Genomic DNA, 23,110 nt, shown 5'->3' with positions numbered 1-23,110 from the left:
TCATGTTATTAGGCTATATATAAGTTTAGAAAAAATGGTAGGAACTTGCTGCAGTGTTTTAAGATCTTTTTTTTTTTTTTTTTTTTAGGAGATTTTAAGATTCTGTAATTGCCTCAGCTGGTAGAGAGAAAAGTATTTCTAGATTATGTATGGAAAGCCCCTGAAGTACTGCAGAAGATCTCACCCTAATGATACTGAATATTTCCTAAGCTTGCTCAGTTTTCTGAGTGAACTTTACATCATTCAAAAGATCCCTAGTTCCATGTGTTGAGGATGGGCAAAGTTACATGTCAAAGAGTAAGATTCATGATGTGGAGAATGCCTAACCCAATGAGTATGAAATGCTAAAGGGTATGTCCAAAACTTCTGCCACATGATAAACAATGTAAAATAGCTCAAACCTGCAGGATTTTTCATGTTTTTAAAAGTTTCGACTTTTAATGGCAAAACTAAGTAAAGAAATTCTTCAAAAAGAAATCCATGCAGTCAGTATTTTGTTTTTAACTGATATCAGTAATGAAGACATTTTAATAAGCAGTTAATGAGTCTCTGAAATAGTTGCATTTACTGAGATTCTTTCTGGGAAGATCAACTAAATCCCTCTATATTCTACAGTATCGAAATAGGTCGAAGTACATCCAACACAGGAAACGTTACAAGACGATGAGTCTTTTCCTTATGATGCTTCTTACAATGAAACTAATGAATATTGCAGAAATTTAAAATACAGAGTGAGACTGGTATTAGTTTTTAAATATGGTTAGCATTTGTGGAATTTTAAGTGTTGGAGATCTTGCTTGTTTTTTTGCTCTATTGTCACTGGCAAAGAATTTCTTCTAAAATTTTCTGGATCTCTTACTGTGCTGACCAGAGATGCAAAGCACACAAACCAAGCATATGGAGACAGTCTTACTCTGCTTTGGAAGGATTAATAGTTTCAAATTAAGATCAAAAGAATGTCCAGTATGTGTAACATGTAATGCATTTTAATTTACCTTAAGCAAATACCACATTGTCCTTCACTTGGCATGCTAGCAATGCAAAAAAAAAAAAAAAAAAAAAGTTTAGATTGTGTCTGAGCTAGAAGGTAGTGTTAATTCCAGTTAAAATAAGTCTTCCACAATAAGCACTTAAAGGAAATTCAAAGCTATTACCGAGGATGGCCTGCCAAAAATCTTAACTCATTGATGACAGTCAAATAATGTTAAATTCTTTGAACATGTGTAAAAATGGGAAAATGTGCAGGTCTAATTCCTGAAAATGTGGGCAATGCAGAATGAGCATACTGATAAATGAGTTGCTCTGAAATTTTTAATTTAAATGGAGTGTTTAATCGTTGATGCATGGAAGTATATTAGTGTCTCAAAGAAAGAATGTCTTTATTTACCCTGAATAGAATTGTGTGTGTCACTTGCACAGTAAAGTTTTTGTCACTGCTTTTTTCTGGTCAGGTACCACTAAATGATTGTAACTAGAAAATAATGAAAAGGACTCCACTCTTCTACAATTCCACTTATAAGCTGGCTTTTTTTTTTCCCAATTGAAACATACATGATCATGTAGTAGTGCAATCCCATACTGTTTTTTGTGTATAGACTTTTTCAGTTTATTTTATTACAGTCGGCCTTTCACACAGCGTGACTTTTCTGCTCCTTCTGAATCCATTATTTAAAATTATGGAGTGAAATTCAAGTTGCATGCTTGGTAGAATTGAGTTTTGCTGAAATGCCTATGGTTTTACCCCATTTTTTGTGCTAGTGGGTTTACTAAGGAAATTCTTAATTTCTCGTTTCAGTATTATTTCAACTGGAATCTGTGGTATATCAAGCTGTCCCTGAAGGATTTTCTTCTCTATTTATCTGACAGAAGAAAATTTTTTCTAGGAAATACCACTGAATAGTATGGTTGATTGGAGTAGAAAATATGTTGCTATTAGGCTGGAATGTAAGGCTAAGCAGACGAGAAAAGTGGTAGACAGCAGGAAGAAGACTCACGATACATTTGTCATTAAAATACTTATGTTTGCCTGGAAGTCCAAGTAGGTTTTAGTGTTTATACTATGGACTTCATATGGACGCTTAGTGAAAAAATATTTACCTGGTTTCATACTATTTAACACTTTGCTTGCTGCTGTCAATATGCTTTTTTTCAGTGAACGTTTTCAAGTCAATTTATGGTCTCCTAGAACTTTATCTTCATTTTATTTGTAAAGGTTATTTTTCTAGGATTTTTAATGGGAAACGGCTTAACAGCTTTTACTATTTAAGGGTGCAAAATGTCCCCAGCTGAAAAATCTTCAAATATTTAAACTGCAGCTAAATAGTACATTTTGATTCCTGCTTACGGATAAGAGTCAAATACGAGACTTCTCAGCTTAGTTGTGTACTTGAACAATAAGCTATTTTCAATGACTGTAGTGTATTTGTGCTAGATGGACATCTTAGTTATGCTAGAAAACTAGCACTGAAATTATTATTATTAGACCATGTCGCTATGCCAAGGAACTTCTTTTCTTTTGAACAAAGAAGGTTGAATCTGTACCAAAACCAAATTCCAGGTTTGAACAACAACAAAAAAAATATGATAAAAATGCTGTGTAGTTGTTACTTCTCTGTAGCTTATGGGACTTGGTCTTTGCTGTTTTGCTCACAGTATGGTGTGGTTTGGATCACACTGGACTTCAGTGGTATTTCAGTAGAAGTAATACATTAATAACAACTTTGTTTTTCCCTTTCCTGCACCTACTCCTATTATTTTTTTTCAGCTTTTGGCTGACATTTACATCCTATTCAGAATTACATTATCCTCAGCTTTGTGAGGATAGCTAGATGTAAAAATAGGTTTAATAAAATTTGCTGCTTTGTTTCTAAGAATAAAGGTTTTTTTTGTTTGTTTATTTTGTTTTGTTTTTTAAGCCAATTCATTGTAGTTTCTCAATTTAAAGAATTGGGCAATGGCACATTAATTGCAGAATGCACAGTTTGCAACATAATAATCAAAGGCCTTTCACGTTTTCTTAGGAAAATGTATTTAGATTTGTGAACTTCAATAAACATATGCTCCCATAAATTACGTATGTTTTGCTGGATGTTGAAGTGTCTGGTTGAGTATTCTGTTCTTTTCCATCAAAATATCTCCGGGTTTAGAGAGTACACTTGATTGCTTAAAAGATCTGAGCTTTTTAAATTTCCTTTACTAAGGAATTTAGGAAGTTCAACAAGAAAACAGAAGCTGTTGAGGTAAAGTTTAAGATTTAAGCAGTATAGTTACGAGTGGGAGGAGAATTTCTGCTTCAGCATTGTGCCTGACTGGATGAGGTTTGTGCAGTGGTCAGGCACTTTTTAAATATATATATATACATATATATAAATATATATATACATATATACAATATTATTGCTCTATGTTTTTTAGTTTGATTTCCATGGCATTTTAAAGGTGAAGGTAGTGCTGTGACATAATTTGCAGGTACATCAGTTCTTCCGTTGCGGGAGACAGAAACGACCAAGGCTCATACTTTACATCAGGCACCAGAAATTTTCTCTCTTGCCAGAGAACAGTGAACAGCATGCTTTTTCTTGTTTATTTCAGCTTTATAACTAACTGCATGAAAATGAGAAGGAAACAAGAATAGGTGAAGGTTTACCTGTGTTCACAATGATGCTACCTAGGTGTAAGGTGAGGATCTTTTACAGCCCACTAGGAAACAATGGTTAATGTCTCTTAATTTTATGAATGCTTTTGATAGGACATTTGTCCTGAAATGTTTTTTTTAATGTCTCTTTCTCTACTTTTATAGCTTGTCATTTCGTCCTGATTAAACACTGATCTCTATAGGGTATAATTTGTGATTGTATGCTTTTGTAGCAATAAAGTCAATGATGCAAGCTTAAAAATTTGTTGCAAGGATGAAAAAACGTGACTACTCAAATATTTATTCAAATAAATAAGACTGTTATTAATATTTAGGAAAGTAAAATACTTCTGGTCTTTGTCATCAGTATTATGATCTGTGTTTGACGTTTTACTGCAGTTTTTCTTTTCAAATCTTAGACTTCTGAATTTTATTACTGAATAACATAATCAGAGTTATGCACTCTTTGTAAAGTGGTATGGTATGTTCTGTACCTTATCGTCTTTCTTCATTGTTAAAAATTGCTTTGGAGAAATGCTTCTGAGCTATAAATGGTTCCTCTTAAGTGAAAAATCCCTATGGCATGAGAAGAACTATGTGCATCTCTTCTCATACTCTGTATACAATCCTTACGTTTCAAAAATACTGATCTTATGATATGTAGGTGACTGGCCATTACTTAATGGCCTTTCAGTAAAAGCTGTTGTATATCATATATTTGATATATGTATATATCAAACTTCCTTTATAAAAAAAAAAAATCACAGACCTATTATGTCAGTCTTTAATTAGGGAAGCAAGTGTAAAAAAAAAAAAGGAAAAAAAAGATAAAAAAGGTTGAGTTAAATTCTACTTTTACAACTGATTGTATGTCTTAGTCTTAAAACCAGCCATCTTCCATTTCTTAAGCCTGTTTTTATTCATTGTCTTACTCTGAATTATGCCACCAACTCCAGATTGTTTATGTTTCACTGATAGAATCTCATCATTATTGCAGTGCTCCCTGGTTGTTGGTGAAATTTTCTCTCTCGCCAGTGGAAGGAGTTTCCCAACTTGGCAAGATTTACACTGATCTAGATTGAATGGTAAAATTTTTGTTCCAGTAAGCAGCAGTGAGTCAATTTTTACTGAGGTGTCTGCAGCCTCCTTAAAATAAATATTAAATCTCTTACAGCTGTGCATTAAAGAAGACAAGGGACTGAGCACCAAAGAGCTGTGCTCAGTTATCTGAATTACATGTTGAGTTTATTTCTGCTTGGATTTATGATTATATTTCACCAACATGAGATATTCTTAAGCAGCAACCTGTTGCCTTTTTAACTTAAGAAAATTTTTATAGAAGTACTGTGTAATTATTACCTGAAAGACAGACACCCAACAACTTGTCAGTAAACGCAATAGCATTAGGAAAGCACACGAAGGTGTCAGGCTGTGGATGTTTGCTCCCTGTAAAAGTGCTTGCTATAATGCAAAGTACTTGCACCTATGCAAGGATGAAAGATTCTGAATCACCAAAGGAGATTTGCAGTAGCTCTGAGACTAAAAGCAGGTTTTTTTTGCCACAAAAATAAAAATAAAAATCTGGCATAGTAATACCTTTGTGTGGCTTGAAGTATCTCATGCCTCTTAACTAATAAGAAGTGGTTGTAGTTACACTAGCAGAAACTTGTTAGTTTGGGTTGTCTCTGCTGGAAAGAGGGTATGCTGACCTGCCTGTGAATAGGCATAGATGTGTGGTAGGCTGTCTCAAGAGTAAGGCCTTGATAGTCTGTTTTTTAATGAAAACTAAACCTTTTTCTTGCCAGCTCCCATTTTTCTCCCCTACAAAAGTTAAAATCCAGCTGTGACCTCTGAGAGGCAGCTTAACCTTTAAGAGTGTCCAGAATTTATCTACAAAATAATTCTTTACCGTTTCCTTTCTTTCCTTTTTTTTTTTTTTTTTTTTTTTTTAAAAAAAACTGACTTAAATAGATGAAGAGGTTTTGGTCAGTATTTATTAAACAAATTCTTGTTTGAACAAGAATGGTATGGGATTTTTTGTTTGTTTTGTTTTTGTTTTAATGGTGCAAGCCTATGAACACAGCTTATATTTACAGTTGTCTTGCCTCTATACGGTCCGTTCTTTTTCCTGTCAACTGAGAATCCCCATCTCAAATTATGTTCCCCAGATATTCAAGGACTACAAGCAGAGCTCCCGTTTGATTTCTCTTCGAGACAGTTTAAAGGCTGTAGTCCTTGATCCATGTATGATCAGCAGTGACAAATTGGACAGTTCTGATTTTACAGAACTAAAGTACAAAACAACCAATAAATACAGAGGTCTTCATTAGAAAACAGTTTCGTGACAATTGAGAAACTTGGTGGGAGATAGAGATACTTAACCAGGAAAACAAAATAAAACAAAAACCAAAACCAAGCAAGCAAAAACAACCCCAAAACCTTGCAGCTGGAGAGTTTAAAAATGCAAAATACCTGTGTTGGAGCATGAGGTGTTCTAAATGGCTGAAGTTTTTCAAAGATAACTTCCTCAGAGTTTGGTCAAGGCAAAAACTTTTATGTTCAAAGAAGCTGTCATTGATTAAAATTTGACGAATTTTTAATGGTACTTAAGATTTGTATGCCTTCCTCCAATTGTGTATTTTGGATTAATGGTTTTTGTTTAGGTTCGTCTCCTGTTTCCTCCCACAGTAGTAATGTGCTGTGCTAGCCAAGTAAAACTTCTGCTATACAGGAGAGGAAGAGAAGTTCCTGTATATGTTACTACATATTTCCTATTCCCTAGGTCTTCTGGTCAAAATACATATCTTCTTAGAGGTTCTTATTTTTGTAAATATAGTATGTTGTGATGGTTGTATATTGTGATAGTAAAATGAAAAAAAGCATGTAAGAATGAAAGCATTCAAAGAGAGCCTAAAGAATAAGAAATACCCATTGCCGATGACTATGTAGTACTTCAAATCCAAGTATGCCATGAATTGATAGTAGAGCATACCCCTTAGATCTCCCATTTGTGCCTCTGCCAACATCAGTGTAATTTTTACTTCATTTTGTAGAGTTGGAAGGCAGTCTGGTTTTAAATGTTCCAGGCAGCAGAATTCTTTGGCTGTAAAACTTGCGCCGCCTGCAAAATCAAGCTATCGTTATTCTCTGGTCCACTTCTTCCTTTTATCTAAATCCTCCCATTAATTCCTGTTAGACTGTATATACATTCGTAAAGCACACTCCTTATATTTCAATGTTAACTGCATAGACTGTTTCTAATTTAGTAACTTTTTTTTTTTTTACATCAGTCTTTACTAGTATCTTCTTTTCTTTGCCTCCTGTTAATTTTTAGAGCAACCAAACATTCACCAGTTTGCTAACTTCTTGGTTGGTCAGCACCTAAATTTGTGTCCTGGTTTTGGCTGGGATAGTTACGCTATATTTCTTCTATGATATGAGCAAAGAGAGAATTATTATCTGAGCAAATAAATATAAAAATGACAGTAGAAACTATACTTTTATTTTTAATGTACTGTTACAGTATCACAATTCTGTTTAATTTTGCTCTCTGGTACTTTCCCAAATAATTCTAGTATTCTTTATCAATGGGATATTTGGGTTCTTCTCTACTATTTTGTTCTGTACAGTTTTTCTTTGACAGGTATCCACAATCTCTTTTTACTTGACCTTCTACCCAGCTATGTACATGTTCAGTAGGACTGGACTTCAGAGGAAATAGCCTGGTCTCTTGTCTCTAGAGATTTGTCCTCTTTGGTTTCAGGTTTGATGGCAAAAGTTAGTATTGAATTCTTTCATAAGAAAGAACAAGACATATCCTGGGGATAAATCTCAGAGGAAACATTGCCTCAAGTAAACATGAAATACTTTTTCTTTTTCCCTCAAAACTCACTTGAAATTTCTTGAGGTTTCTTCTTTAAATATATGTATGTGTGTGTATATATATACACACATATATGTGTGTGTGTGTTTGTGTGTGTATATATATATATGTATATATATATAATACACTCAGAGACTCGCATGCAACCTGTGAGTTGTTTATTTTTAATTATGCTTATGATGCCCAACAATTCTGGAAGTGTGGGCTGAAGCTTGATAGAAAAAAATCTCTGGCATTTGTCTATTTCTATAATGTTACTGAAATTTCAGTAATATTGTATTCTTTCAATACAATCAGTATATGAAAATTCAGATCTTGTTACTTTTCTTGGGTATGTATTAAATGGTATCACCTATGTCTTCATTGAGACACTTCTGCACACTTCTCACTTATCATCCTGGATCATTTCGTGGCCATCTCCTTTTCTGCTTTTTCCAACTACATTTCAAATGAATTTATTTATGTTTATTTTACCATAGTTGAAATTTCTTCAAACTGTCTTGCTGCATAAGTCCCAGTGTGATCCCATAAATCTCACTTCAGGTATGATGAGGGAGCTTTTACCATGAGGACTGAGACTCCTATTGCAGTTTGAATTAGGGCAGCAGCAGGTTTTTATTTATTTATTTATTTATTTATTTACTTTGTTTGTTTTTCCTTTTAAATAAGTAATACGTTGCAAGTTTTAATTTTTTTGCAAGTATTTCTCTAATTTTTCTTTTAGGTTCCTATACCCATTTGGAAATGGGATTTGAATTGGAGTATTACCATAAATTCTTTCTTATAGTATTACAGAAATAATACCACGTGTAGTGTGTGTATATAAAATAAGGCTGCCTAGTGTCTTGGGTACCAAATATTTTTCTGGGCGAAGAAAGAAAAACAGCGTGCTGTTGACATTTAGTCAGTGTTAATTAGAAAAATCAAAGAATACCAGGTGGTCAATATTATTTTTTTCTGGATTTTGTGATCCAGTATGAAACACAAATAATGCCTGCTTTGCTGAACAAAAGAAAGCACAGTTCTGTAACGTACCTTGTAACATAAATGAAACATGGAAAAGCTTTTTTTTTTATTGTTTGTTTGTTTATTTCTTTATTTTGGCTGGAAACCTGGAAATAGATGGCTTTTAGCAAGCCTGTTAGTTCTACGCTAATTTTTTGTGGGGGAGTGGGTTGGGGGGGAGTCTGTATGTATTTTGTATCTTTACTAGCTAGAAATTAGAAATGACGGGTAGTGCTGCATCCTTAACTTTGTCCATTTTTGTGGTGTTGCTACTGCCTTTTGTGCATTGATTTTTAGGGCTTTTTCAATATTTTCTTAGGTAGTGAAACTGTTTGCAAAAACTTTTGTTCATAAGGCTTCTGTTCACCTTTGTCTCTTGCTGTTAGATTTGAATGGACTGAAGGGTTGAAATGTGACTTATTCTTGTGCAGGGAAATAAATGGAAAGCAAACCATCAGAAGGGAGACAAATTGAGCAATAGCTCTACACTTGATGAAACTTAGAAGTGTTTGAGAACCCCCTTGGAGCTTGATCCGTCACTGCCATGAAGTCTCCTGTTCAGAGTAGCACCTGTGCCTATGTTCAGCTCTTCTGTTGACTCAGCATGACCTGTGCATATGCCGTTCCATTTTGTTAGGCTTTTACATCATACTTCTATAGTGAATGTCTAAGCACATCCAGAACCCTGATGCTTGTTTTTCTCAGTGCTTTCTTCGAGGACAGTGTGAATGAAGTGGAGGGTCATAATTTTGTTCCTGCTCTTCTGTTATTCATGGGGAAGTGCCTGGGAGTTTAAGGTCAGAAAGTTACATTTTCCATTTTGAGCACGAGGTTTAGTGATTCCTTTTGGCTTATAGTTTCAAGGAGAAGGACTACCATTGCCTTACAGTTGTTTGTTTTGTGGTTTTTTTTTTTCTTTTTTTCCCAGGATTATTATGTTTTGTAGCACACAAACTTGACTGCATTCAAAGAATTTTCCTTGTAGCTAAAGCCCTGAACTTCTAGATGAAGCCTTTACCCTGGAGCAGTCCCTCTCACTGGAAGATAAGGGCGAAAGATCCTGTACCTTCTGCCCAAATGCAAAGATACTGTCCTTCATGCTTGTGCAATGTGGAATTGAGGATCTTGATCATCAAAAATAATTGACTTGAAGCCTTTATTTTATCCTTAAACTAGTGAGGACTTTATTTGCTTGAGAAATTAGTAAGTTCTATGTTTTGGACAGAATTCCACCAACTGCGATTTTATCATCTTCACCCAAAGGAAGATTGCATCATGACCAGGAAGTCTTTGAAATGATGTACTCTGAATAGCACTGTCATATCTGGCTTGTTAGAAGCCATCCAGTTCATTTTTCTTGACCTAATTTGCTACAAGCTTCCTCTGCTGGTAGCAGAGTTGTCAAACATTTTGAAGAATAGACCTACATCATTTGTATGGTTTTGGTACTTAAGCCTTATGTCTAGTTCAGCAGGTATACATATAGCATATAGGTATTGAAAGAGTTCTGAAATGTGGTTGCTTTTTTTGAGAATCTAGGACTGTAGTTCCTCTGAAATACTGAGAAGTGTTGGACAGTGGATGTTGAATAATTTCAGTGAATGAACCCAAATGTATTTCTTTCTTATGGGTCTGAGGGAAGAAGTCGAGCTTCCCCTCCAAGCAGTTTGTTGCTATTTTATGGTCCTGCAACATTTCCGTAATGTAGGATGCTACTAGGACTATGTTTGTTCTATGAAATTGCCTTGCTTTTTTTGATAATTTGTCCTGGTTTATGTTACCTTGTCTATATTGCCATATACCTGTCTGCCTTTCTGTTGCAATAAGCCAATATAAAATTGAAATTGTGTTTAGGCCGTGAAGAGGGACTCTCCTTTGGTTTCAGCCAGTGAGCTTACCACGTGCACATGAAGGTTAGGCAGGTTAAACAGTAAGATCTACTTTGTCAGTAGGTTTTGAGCTGAGGTCCCTCTGCTGGATTTGGATCATTAGTCCATAATGATGGAGGAGCCTGAGCATAGTGGTGATTGTTAAATCAGGTTGTGGTCTATCAAAGAAGGCTACTGATTACAATTTCAATATTTTTGTCTGTGCTGAAGATCACTTCTGGATGGCAGTGGCTATGTGAGTATTAATTTCTGGTGGTAGCCACAAATGAGTAGTGACCTGGTCAGTTTTGCCCTCATCATTGCACATAATGATGTACATGATGAAGATGGACCTTATCCTGTTGATTAAAAAACACAAAAACATTTTCACTGGTTGTGTGCCTTAAAATAAGTAGCTTTTTCCTCTTCCCATCATTTTTCTCCCCCCAGTAGTTAATACCACCTGTGCAGCAGTATGGAAACTGAAGTGTCTACAGCTGCAACTGACATAGTCAAATGCACAGATCCCAGTGTACTGTTTTAACACCAAGGCATTCATAGAATCATTGAATCATTTAGGTTGAAAAAGGCCTCTAATATTACTGAGTCCAATCTTTAACCTAGCACTGGTTAACTACGTATGTATTCATGCAGTTTAAATGTAGTTTATTATATATTCCTTTTCCTCTCTCCTAGCTGTGCATAACTTCATTCAAGTGCCTTGAACGTTTCATTATTTGCATAAAATTACTCTGCTGCTTTCTCCAGTTGTTTCCTATCTTTAGTATTGTAGTTGTCTACTTTTTTTCACCCTATCTTTTATATTATTTCTTTAAGGTTTGAGATTCGTTTGTTCTTATGTGGTCTTGTACAATATCAGAATTATGGAGCTTAATATGTGTAAGCTTTACATTTTCTTTTTTTCCTTGGTATTTTGTCAGCAACTTCAGATGATTAACCAGTCCTCTGGATAGAAATGCATGCTGGGTACTAAAAGTCTATTTGTTCAACAATGTCTTAATTGAAAAATAAAAAGTGAAGAGAGGCTATATTCATAAATATAGGCAAGAGGAGGAGGGGAGCAGAGCAGAATGGTTGAGCTTTACAGCCTTAATTCTGGATTTCAAGAACCCTGGACGCTTGGTTTGTTAGCACTATATTTTGCACTAAGTTAGGGTATTTTTGTGTGATTGTGAGTGTGTTTAACCAACTAAGCATGAAATCCCTTGCTTCTGTTTGTCCCTATTAAATAGCAGCAACAAAAGAAACAGACAGGAGATGGGTCCAGAACAAAACAGAAATAATAGAGTATTTCACCCCAAAATGGAGAGTGAAACGAGAAGTACAATGAGTAGGCGAAGACAGACTCAATGACCGGAGGCAGTGTAATGTGTTGGAGAGAGTAGTAATTCAGGAATGTTCGCTGCCCAAAGCTTCAATCTCTGAGCGGCACATATGTCAGAAGGGTTTGGCCACCCCTGCTATAGATGCAATATTTAATGCTTTTCCCAGAAGAAACCTCTGTGGGGCTTTAAAGGGCCACTGTCTAGGATTGTCAGCTCAAATGCTGATCGACCTGAAACTGGAATAATCCGGTTGGGATAGAAATCCCTAAGCAAGAGGAAGACTGGCTAACTTCTACCCTTACCTCTTACATATCATTAAACTTGCGCGCGCAGCATGTGCACACACGCTAGTAAAATGAAAGTAACAGTGGGACTGAATATTGTACATTTTCCTGCAGACTGCAGCACCTAATTGCTCCCAGTTTCCTGGGTTAATAGATGCTTTTTTCCAAGACTGGCTAAACACATACATTTTTGCAAGATACTGTATTGTTCTATTTTAAGTACTTTCAAATCCACTCTTTCCTTTTTTATTTTTTTATTTATTTTTTTTTTCTCCAGAAACAATTAACTCTTACCTCTCTTTTCTTGTTTCTTCTCCCATCCAGTAGCTATAGTTGTTGAACATACCAGGTTTGCGTATTTGTGAAAGAGAACTGCAGTTCCTATATGACGAGTATCTGAAGACCAGTTAGACTGTTAATTCGCGTTTCTCTTACATCCTTTGGATTATTCAAATGGAGCACCTTGGTTTTGGAAGTGACTGAGAGTTAATAGTGGATTGAACAACTCTAAATATTGTTTATATGTTTGTGCTTTGGGTTTTGGGAATGGCTTCTTTACACCTTACACGCATTCCTTGCAACACTGTGCATTTCTGACTGAAGTATAATATATGACATCTTAAATAATAGCACAGCTTTAGTCCACGCTTAATGAAATATCTCAGAATGCACTTCCTGTTCATAACCAAAAATAGAACATAGGATGTAGTTTTATTTCTTGTTCTGTGACCACTGAATTTTCTCCTCTTCCACAGTTCTTGTGGAGCTGCTGGATGCAGCTGCCAAAGTGGTAAACGTGGAGGCTTAGTCTCTACTGGATATCCCTGGTTTAGTTTAGGGCCATGTAACTTTAAGCTGCTGAGAAAACAGGACTGCAGTTACCGCTCTGTTTGTATAGTGATGTTTTCGGTGGTAGAGTTGTTCATTGAGCTTGAGCAGGAACACTGTAGAACAAGTTTACAGAATTAAAATATATTATTACAAGTATCCATTAAAATGTGAGACATTGGACATTAAGAATTCTCTTGAAAAAAAAGCCTCAATCGTGCTGCTGGTATGGCTACAATATACATGTAAATAGAATAATTTAACATCTATGCAGAAGGAAACCAATAAAACTTCCATAGTCATAATGAACTATCTTTTCATAATCACGCTATCCTTAGATGGCCTGCTTATAGTCCCAGAACCTGCTATTTGCTGCAGTGTCTTACTACTCTTCAGTTTCTTGTTTCCTGCAGTTGTCATCAATGAAAGGGGATGGGTAGTCACATAGACAAGTACTAGAATGTGTTTGTAAAGACTGAGCTTATTTACCCAGTGCTGTGATTAGTTGTGGTTAAGATGGTAAAAATGAATTAAATCTAGTAATCAGCTGCACTCTTGGTATAGTTGTGGAGACTCAGATATCTGTTGCTGGAGGTTCAAAAGCTAGGACTATGTAAAGACAAAAGGCATGAGAGAGAGAAGGAATGGCTGCACAGACATGTTTTTCTGGTACTTGTTATAGCAGATGTATTCTTACGTGAAGGTAGCAGATATTGGGGAAAAGTACTTACATATTTTGGGGTGGAGAGGATGTATCTTGGACTTACACCTTAAATACAGAATTGCTAGCTATCCCACAATGGTATGATTTTAGTTTTTTTATGTAAAAGTTTTCCATATAATGTATAAAGAAGGATCTAATGAGCCTTACTAAGGGCTTAAGGGACCTGTTGGATGGGTCTGGCCTATTTTGGCAATATTATTTAAGAGACGTGAGCAGAACTCTAAAGTAGGCTTTGTGTAAGTGATTTATATTCTTTGTTGTGATTAATTCACTTCTCCAGGGAACAGTGAGAGATCTGCATTTTTATGGCCAGAACTATGTCCAGCAAAATATATTTCTTGCAAGCTATACTCTTTAACAGCTGAAATTGTTGGGTAGGACAAGTACTTTACTCCTTCTACGCACATGACAAAGCAAGCCCAGGAAGGAAATCAGTGGAGCAAAGCTCTCTGATTCTTTCTTGTGACAACAGGGTAAGCCTGGTCAGCAGCTGTTCAGAAGCTGCTTTGATGTTCACAGCAGGTACTGCATTAAGTTAGCACAGGAGTTTTCTACCAGTTTTCCTTTTGGAAGCAAACTCATGAATACCCGACTGCAGAGTAAAGTAGAGCTCATACATTTCACTGTATGTGCACTGTTCATGCTATTCAGGAAATTCAAGTCACTTTCTTCAATCCAGCTCCATGAGGTTTAGGTGAAAAGTTAACAGGTATATTTAAATTTTGTTGTAAAGCTGTTCTAGATTTTAGTTGAGCTGATCTCACTCTATTAACTGCTGATTTTGCCAAAACAGTAAGTTAGACTAATATTTTGCTTCTGTCTAGCACCTTTCAACTTATAAATCTGATTTTAAAATCTTGTTGAATAAATATTTGCAAAAAAAGAAGTAATTTCTTCCTCTTGTGTTTCTTCCTGGCAGTGTTTTAGAGCACTTTGCTGCAAGGGACCACCACCACCACGACCTGAATACGACTTGGTTTGCATAGGCCTCACTGGTTCCGGCAAGACAAGTCTTCTGTCACAGCTTTGCAGTGAAAGCCCAGAGAATATAGTGTCTACTACAGGTAGGATGCTGCCTTTATTCCATGGTGTGTGCTTTTGGTGTTGCCAAAAGTTAATTTCTGAAACACACAGCAATGGCAGTAGAGAACTTCAGTTTAATCTTGCTTTTGAAGATAAATAATGTATTGTTTTGAAGCTAACCCAACTTTACTCTCCATGTTCGGCTGTACATGGGGGAATATCCATGAAAGCATACAATTTGGAATATGTCAAAAGTCAAAGCAGACATTGTGGTCTAATAAAATAGAACCTTATGAAACAGACAATAGCAGTTTGCTGGAGACAGACATTAAAAGGTTTCTTTCTTCTCTTTAGTGTTGGCTTTTGAGCAGTCTTGTTATACAATCAGAATAGAGAACATAATATAAATTAGCATGGGGTAGTGAAGCTCTGAAAATTACATCATACTTAATTTCTTATAATTGGTCAGTTCTTCTTTGTGGTATATGCTGGCATACAAAAGACTAACATAATGGAAATTATTTCTGGTGATAATCCTTCCTTTTAGATCAGCAAAGAAACTTGTTTATGTAGTAAGAGCAGATTATTTACAAAAAGTTTGAGTGGTATTGAAAAGATGTGTAGAAACAGGCACAACAACAGCTAAAAGGCTTCTTAGTTGCAAAAATTTGAATATGCATGCTGATATAAAAGAACCAGAAGTACTTAATATTGAAAAAAAAATATGCAAAAACCAAAAAAAAGCCCAAGACAAAATAAAACAAACAAAAAAACTTGTAGAATAAGAAAAAGGGATAAAAGGAATACCTGCCTCCCAGGTTCAAAAAGAAGACAGATTAGGACCACAGAGATGGAAGAAATCTGGATGTGTGGCTACAGCAGTTTATTAAGGTTGAATTGCAGGGGGAACAGATAGTGAGTGTTGTGCGAGTAACTTGTGTGTATAGTTTGTTTTATGGCTTTATACTGAAGCTGTAAGCACAGCTTACATGGACATGAACTGGTTTTCAGTGTGTCTTTGCTTGAATTACAAGAACACAAGGTTATTTAATAAAATAGTAAGTAAACAAAGTAAAACAGGTACAAGAATGCATAATTAATCCATTATCATGGTGTAATTAGGAATGCTAAAATGATCTGACACCTCATTGCGTGGAGAAGATGTCAATGCCTAATTCAAAAGGTTAGCAGGAAATTGTTGAGCAATTTGTCATTTTTTCTCTTTATCTTTGGAGTTCACCTGAAATTAGTGCAAAATAAACTTTAACACTTTGGACCCTGAAAGAAATAGTAACAGCAATGTAAACAGCAATATCAATCTATCAAAGGAAATAATATAAATACAACTCATTTAAAAAATAAGTTTCTTACATGTTTCTAGATAGTAGCATCAAAATCTTATTGTGTAGTTAGGCAACTTTGAGCAAAGCAAATGGACCCCAGAGAGAACTGGGTGGCATCCAAATCAAAAGGGTAACTAGCTAGGATGCTCAGTTTATAACAAATGTATCTATTTGTAACCTTTGCTAGATTAGAAAATATGACTGAGAATCAGTAAATACATGACAGCTTCTCCATTTGGTTTTCAAACCATACCCTGTATTTTTGATTTTCTCATCAAGTCCATTCATGTCCATTCCAGTTCTTAGTTTTCTAGGAATAGTTTAGGAATTATTTTAAGACAACAAGCCATTTCAAAATTATCCCTTTCAGAATTTCTTGCACTTTCCTGTTCTGCACCTTACAGTGATTGGGGTTGGAGTTAGGGTACGGGAATACCTTATTGGTCTGATCTGGGAGAACAAATTCTGCGTGTGTGTATTAAATGATAGCTAATGAACACAGAGCGACACACATTCTTGAAAACTGGTTAACTTAGTTTGTAGGTATGTAATCATGAAACTGCTTGTGATAGTGGAAATAAATTCAGTGTCTATCTGGACATTTTATGCTGAAAGAATAGATGTGGTTTTTCTTATATACACGTACATGTCCATATGTATCTATAGTTTAGGATGTAGTACAGTGATGGTTTGCTGCAAGCCTTGCTAATTACCTTTCTTTTGGCTGTCTTAATTTCCAGGTAGAAGAAAACATCAATTACTATATATATATATTTAAGCATATAACAGGCTAATAGAAGATTCACAGATACTTCTAGTGTGCTTGAAACCACTTTAGTAAATACCACTCAGCACTGCAAAAGGATCTTTCTGTTAATAATATTTATAGACAGGATTAATGCTCTAAGTGTAACTAAAACCTGTGACGTTTAAACGTAAGACGAAGTGATTTAAATAACACATTATCTTCCACGTTTCCTAAAAAATTGTACAAGAATCACATCATGTTATTGGCAATTTGAAATCTAAGCTTCAATTCCAGCTGCATTAAAAGATTATTGTATAAAAATGTATTTCATTCTATCTCCTTACCAAATGGTAGATGACTTGGGTGGAAATTTTGTGCTGTGTTTAATGTATGCCAGCTATTAAATTGTATCTCTGTAAATGTCTTAGCTCTTGCTGATTTGTCTCCCTGCACCCTGCAACTGGGGTTTAAATATGATGCAAAAACATCATATTTAAACAGAATTTCATATGCAAAATATTGCGCTATGTTTTGTTTTTTTTTTTTTTTTGGTGAAAAATGTAGTCTTTTCTAAATGTATGGAATTGATTTCAAATGGCCTCTTTGACAAATCGCATTTTAATCTCTTTTCTGTTTTTAGGTTTTAGCATAAAAGCAGTGCCATTCCAGAATGCCATCTTGAATGTAAAAGAACTTGGAGGTATAGCATTTATTCTTTTGATTATGAAAAGATACAGTGTCTAAATCTCATCATACCAAAATATTAGCTGTTTTAGATTTAAAAATGATAAATCATTGGGGCTGGAATTTAAAATCCATTTTTCACAACAGTACATAAAGTTGAGAAAGATTGAAAAGAAAGTAAAAAGTAGTAGTTTCTGCCTATGGTGTTATCAAAGATAAGCCTATGTTTTTTTTTAATTATTCATTTGTTAAGGCATTGTTATCTAAATTCCCTTTAGTTTGAAGGTCTAGTCCAGGCATTTAATCTTGGAAAGCTGGAGGGAAACGTGGAGGAAGACAGGGGCATCTGTTTTTAAAAATCACTGTCCATTCTTGCATGCTATTCAAAGCATGAAATTCAATATAGTTTTAATTTTTGATACTCTATTTTAAAATTATCTTTTAGGCTTAGGTGACTGAAAATTGAAAGCTTCATATATGTTTGTACACCAAAGTAGTAACAGCCAATATTTAAGGAAAATAAAGAGCAAAAGTCATACTGTTTAAGGTTCTTGTATTCAGCAGCCAAGCAGTTATGTGAAACAGATGCTGACTGTGTAGTATCCTTTTTGTTTGGCTGAACCAATATCCTTCCTTGAGGTCGAAGATGGTGCTAGTTTTGAGTGTGCTGGTTGACTGCTGGAGCGGCTAATGAAGACAGATTTTGTTTCTTCATTTCTGTAGGGATTGTAAAACTTCATGCAAAGCGCATAGAAAACAGTTGTCTTCTTTCATCTGTTCTGGTTTGATTATTTCTTCATCAGTCTTCAAGGTTTGGGACATGGAACAAAGTTTGCTGTGCTTTTTGCATATTTTTTTTTTTTTTAAAGAACACGATACTAGAATATTAAAACAAAGCAAAAATCCTGTTTTTGCTTTTTTATTATTTTTATTTGTTAAGTTAGACTGCCTCCCTACCAGAAATCAGTGTTTTCATTCAATTCCGTAAATATTAAATGTTTAATTTATAAACATTTGATTCCGAGTAAGAATATATAGCTTTCAAATCAAACTTAGGCCTGCTTGAATTACTTGAAAAAGAACTCTTCCTTTATTTGCTTGAATTATTTGAAAAGAAATCTTCCTTTAGTTACTGACCAAGCTGAACTTCCTATTTTTTATTATTTTTATTTTGATACACCACAATTCCTTCCAGCTTTTTGTGAAATTAAAGTACCACTTTCTTCCAAAAACGTTGTCCATAAAATACTGTCTATAGTTTGAATTACTGTGAAGATGTGGTGTGCCCCAAACCATGTTCTTTCAGAAGGCACTCTTACTATGGTAACTTGAAACATCTCTCTGAATTACACAACTTAACCGAGTAATGGTGTAAAAACAAATTATAGGTTTGATGATTTACTGCTATGGTGCAGTAATCTCTGGTGAAAATTATGAATAAAACTGTGTTTGATGAACATAAGGAAGAGCGGGGAAAGAATGGAAAAGTAAAGCATGCTAATGTATTGTTTGGAAATTTCTAACACTGTTTTAATAAAAGAAATTTGGGATACTGAATGCTGAGGTTTATTCTCAAGACAGATAATGAAGGTGCAAAGGCACTATGAAGTGGTTTTTTTGTTTGTTTTTGTTTTTGTGTTTTTGGCTCTAAGAAGTTTCTTTCCAGCCTTGAGATCCAGAACCTGCATCCACCATTTATTCAGTATATTTATTCAATCATTCAGTGCTGTAATGCTGTCAGAGCAGAATATAAAATCAGGGCAGTTGTCATGGTGTGGATACTTAGGCCTATGTCAAGATTATAGGCCCAAACTGGAGGCCACCGAATAATTTACAGTTGTGGGTGTTTTGTGTTTTTTTTTTTTTTTTTTTTTTTCAGTAAGCCTCTTTAAACCTGGTCAAATTTAAATTAATGATTTTTGGATGAGAATAGCTCTTTTTATTCTTACTGATTCTAAAAACGCTAACAAAATGTTAGCGTTTATTATATTAAAGTTAATTTATTAACTTTCTCTGTTTTATGTACCTTAGTACATATTGTCACGTGTTTGTGTTAGGTTTTTGTAAGCTACGTAAAGGTCTTTTGCATGTGCATAGATAATCAACATGTTGTGTAATCATCTTTTAAATTCTATTTAAGACAAAACATATTAACCAGTTAGCAAAAGTGGAGTGCTTAGTATCAGGGATGCTTGAAGTTCCATGCAGTTGAGCAAGCCCAGGATAAGAGAACTGTCCTCCCCACTGCTGTTTCTCCTTAAGCTTCATGAAAAGTAATAAATTCACACCCTTAAACTAGCTGAATGAATTGTATAGGTGAGAGCTCGAGAACCAATAACTTTTAAACAGGATTGGTTAAACAAAGCATGCGTATTTTGTCCTAATTTGGAAGTAAAGAGTGAGAGAGAGTAGGAGGGGTAGTCATAGTGTCATGCAAAACAAGTTGAATGGAAAATGTAAACACCTGGAGAAGATGGCAATAGCCGTCAGATAGTAAAGAAAAAGATGAAGTAGAAGGAGATTATGATGACCTGTTAATTAGCATTTAATTTTTAAATAGGTATGGGCAAGCCACCTTCCTTTCTTCTGTGGAGAAAGGGGGGAAGACTGAACGCTATTTTAACAACACAGGCTGGTAGAGCAGCTAAATTTCAACTATTTAGTCATCAGAAAACTGATCCCACAAGTAAATGCCAGCCTAAGTAATCCTCACAGGGACATACTAAAACAAAGCAATAAAATCTCATTACTGTATTTGACTAAAAGGCAGTTGACACCTCTACAAAATCTGGTCATGGAGTGTATGTAATGCCATCTGCGACATATCTGCATCTAACAGTTTACAGAACATCTTAGCAGATGACATTTTTAGATGACCCTGATGAGCTGTCCAAGCTGTGAGTTGCACAGAGACGTTCAGCTTCTGAAAGCATTAAAGATGGATCTGTTTGCTATCAATCATGCACAAGCCTTCTGTTCAAATGGTGCCTAAGCTCTTTCACATAGTTTCCTCATTTCATAGATAAGAGATCATTTACACCTGTTTGCTGACTTTGTTAAGTTGAGTCCTGAGGTAATTCAGACAAGGATTGAGCAGTAGTGATCTTTCCACTGTTCTGGGAAAATATTGTTCTACAATTAGCTTTTTACAGGGTGAATAGACATTTACCATTTAACTCAAAGCAAATAGGAGTCATGTAAGCGCTGCTTGCCTATCTACAATAGGATAAGCAAAAAAAAAAACACCACTCGTTTTCTAGTTTCACTTTCTGCAGAGTAGGGGCTGTTTTTAACTGAGTAGGATTTTTGTGAAAAGTAGATATTTCTTTTTTTTTTGTTTGTTTGTTTGTTTTAAGCAAACCATCTTCTGTTTTCTTCAGGCTGAATCAATGGGTGGCGTACAGATAGCATCCTAGTTTATCATAATAAACTACACCTACATTTTATGAACAATGCCCACCCACCCCTTTACCTCGTTTCCCCCCACACACATACCAAAAAAAAAAAAAAAAAAAAAAAGGTTTTGAGTTTTCGATTCTAGCCAGAAAAGCTTTGAAAGGCTAAAGCTGATTCAAAGTTTTGTGAGCCAGTCAGCAGAAGGGCTAGACAGACAGAAATAACACAGCTGTGGTAGACTTACTGCATTCTTTATATGCCTGCTGGTGTCAAGTGCCAGAGAGAGAGATACATAAAGAGCTTTCCATAACAGATTATCTGTGCTGTAGCTGAAGGTGTGACTTCCAGTTAAGATGAGGGTACATCTGAGACACGCTGGGCACTGGTAGCAGTCTTCAGTCTGAGGAGTTGTGTTGTTTCATCTGTGATCCCAGCTGCTGTAGAGTCTTCAGCAGAGGTGGATGGAGACTAGACATGGCATAGTGGGTAGAGAGGAAACTGGTGGATGCTTTTCTAGTTGCCAGCCATTCTTTCCTTACTCTAGAGGCCTTTCTGTGTGTTTAGAGGGGAAAAAAGGGAGGGGGGGGAGAAGGAAGGCTGAAAACAATTGTCATCTATAAAGTCCAGTTTACTGTGGTGTGTCACCTATTTCAGAATATTAAAGCTTTAGACTTAAGGCTTAATAAATGTTAGAGTATATTGTAGGGCACGTGTTTTCTTTTCATCCTTTCCTCTGACTAGAACAGGAGATTTTTATTTTAAATTCCACATTTTATTTTAAGAAGGCAGTATAACATACCTGAGGAGAAGCTTAAGGAGATCGAACTGCCTCTTCACAGATAAGTGTCTATATGGTGTTTTTAAAGTGTGCAAGTGCTTGTAACCTAAATGTTGTTCTAACAGTTTTAAATATCAGCATAGGTGGAATTTCAAAGCTGGAGACAGCACCTGTGTTAGCTAATAGGGAAAATACTGAAGGCCTGACTTCTCAGTGGGGAAGCATGGAAGGCAGAGAAGAGGTGAGAGAGATGTTTTTCATAAACTTGAGTTTAATGTAAGCTTTCACGCACAGGCTACATAGACTATCTTGATGCAAAGGCTGTGTGGCATTTGTGCTATCAATGCAGACTTGCTGCAAGTTTGACAGATAACAATTTTGACACCTTCAAGTGCTTTTCAGTAAAGTTCTTCTGTGATGCTATGTTCTGTTCTCTTACAAGCACTGAAAAGGAGAGAAATAAAGGTAGCCTCATACTGCCATGAATGAAGCACAGAGGTTTATTTCCTTAGAAATAGTCAGTATTCTTATTAAGATAAAACTCCGGGTTTGGCAGCAACATGTTGGTAGAAAAGAAGCTGGCTGAATCTTAGGGTAGGTGAGAGTTGTTATATTACTAGGACAACAAAAAACAAACAAACAAACAAAAACACAAAAAACACCTTCAAATAACTGGTCATGGTGTTGGCCTTTTAGTTCACTGAAAATGATCATTTATTTATTTTTTTAAGTAATGTGATACTCATGGCTGTGGCTGACACTGCTGTGCATTGCTGTGTTAAGTAGAGTCTCTCAGGCTGAAAACTCCTGTGTCTGCTAGTTCTCCTTGGTTCTGATACAGTGAGTTATTTGGAAGGACTGGTGTATATAATAGGTGCTATGAAATTCTTTCATTTCTCTACAAATACAATTGATAAATATTACAGTGGTAAGGAAACATACAATTAACTTCCAATGCAATCCCTCTCCTGTGTAAGTAATGTTGATCTTCTGAACTTGACAATAAAATGAAAGAAATACATGTCCTATTTGTGCATTATTACTTCACGAGACTGGTTAAATTAGTAAAGAAATTAAGCGAGGTCTTGACTAAATCCTATGACTGTCAAGTAACCAATCCTTTAGGTCTTTTGCAGAAAAACAGCGTTCAGATTTGAATCCAGTATTCTCTATAGGAAAAAGTGTGTATTCACAAAGTTCATTAGCCATCTAGATTGTGCTGGGTGCAAGACAGACTGAGTGCTTCAGGTTCCATTGTCATCAGTACTGTGAAGGGAGTAACTCCATGGAGTGAGATTTGAATACTCATGGATGCGTAAAGTGTAACGGTGTGAATTTCTTCTTAAATTTTGATTTCTTCACCTGTTTTTAGTGTCTCTTTTCAGTTGTACAATGCACAAATTAACTTAATATTTTAAGTGTCGTAGCAAAGTTATAGTAATTGTATTGCATTAAATTCCCATTTTATTGCATTATTATATTATTATATCACATTAAATTCTCATTTTGACATGTTGGTCAAAAACTTTGTAGTCAGGTGTTCTGTTCCATCGAAAAACGGAGCTT

At 35.4% G+C, this 23,110-nt stretch overlaps 1 protein-coding gene across 4 annotated transcripts in view; it reads left to right on the top strand.

Moving 5' to 3' along the window:
• Positions 1 to 23,110, top strand: part of ARL15 (ARF like GTPase 15) — a 218,267-nt gene that overhangs the window by 63,874 nt on the left and 131,283 nt on the right. For all 4 annotated transcript variants that reach the window (XM_084305724.1, XM_084305726.1, XM_084305725.1 and 1 more), the window contains 2 exons: positions 14,492 to 14,636; positions 17,327 to 17,386. In XM_084305724.1, the coding sequence (XP_084161850.1) occupies positions 14,492 to 14,636; positions 17,327 to 17,386 (205 nt within the window). The remainder of the gene's footprint in view (positions 1 to 14,491; positions 14,637 to 17,326; positions 17,387 to 23,110) is intronic.

Source organism: Netta rufina, assembly GCF_964035555.1.
Source record: "Netta rufina genome assembly, chromosome: Z".
In the NCBI taxonomy this organism is placed as follows: Eukaryota; Metazoa; Chordata; class Aves; order Anseriformes; family Anatidae; genus Netta; species Netta rufina.
This window is presented reverse-complemented; position numbering and strand designations above follow the sequence as displayed.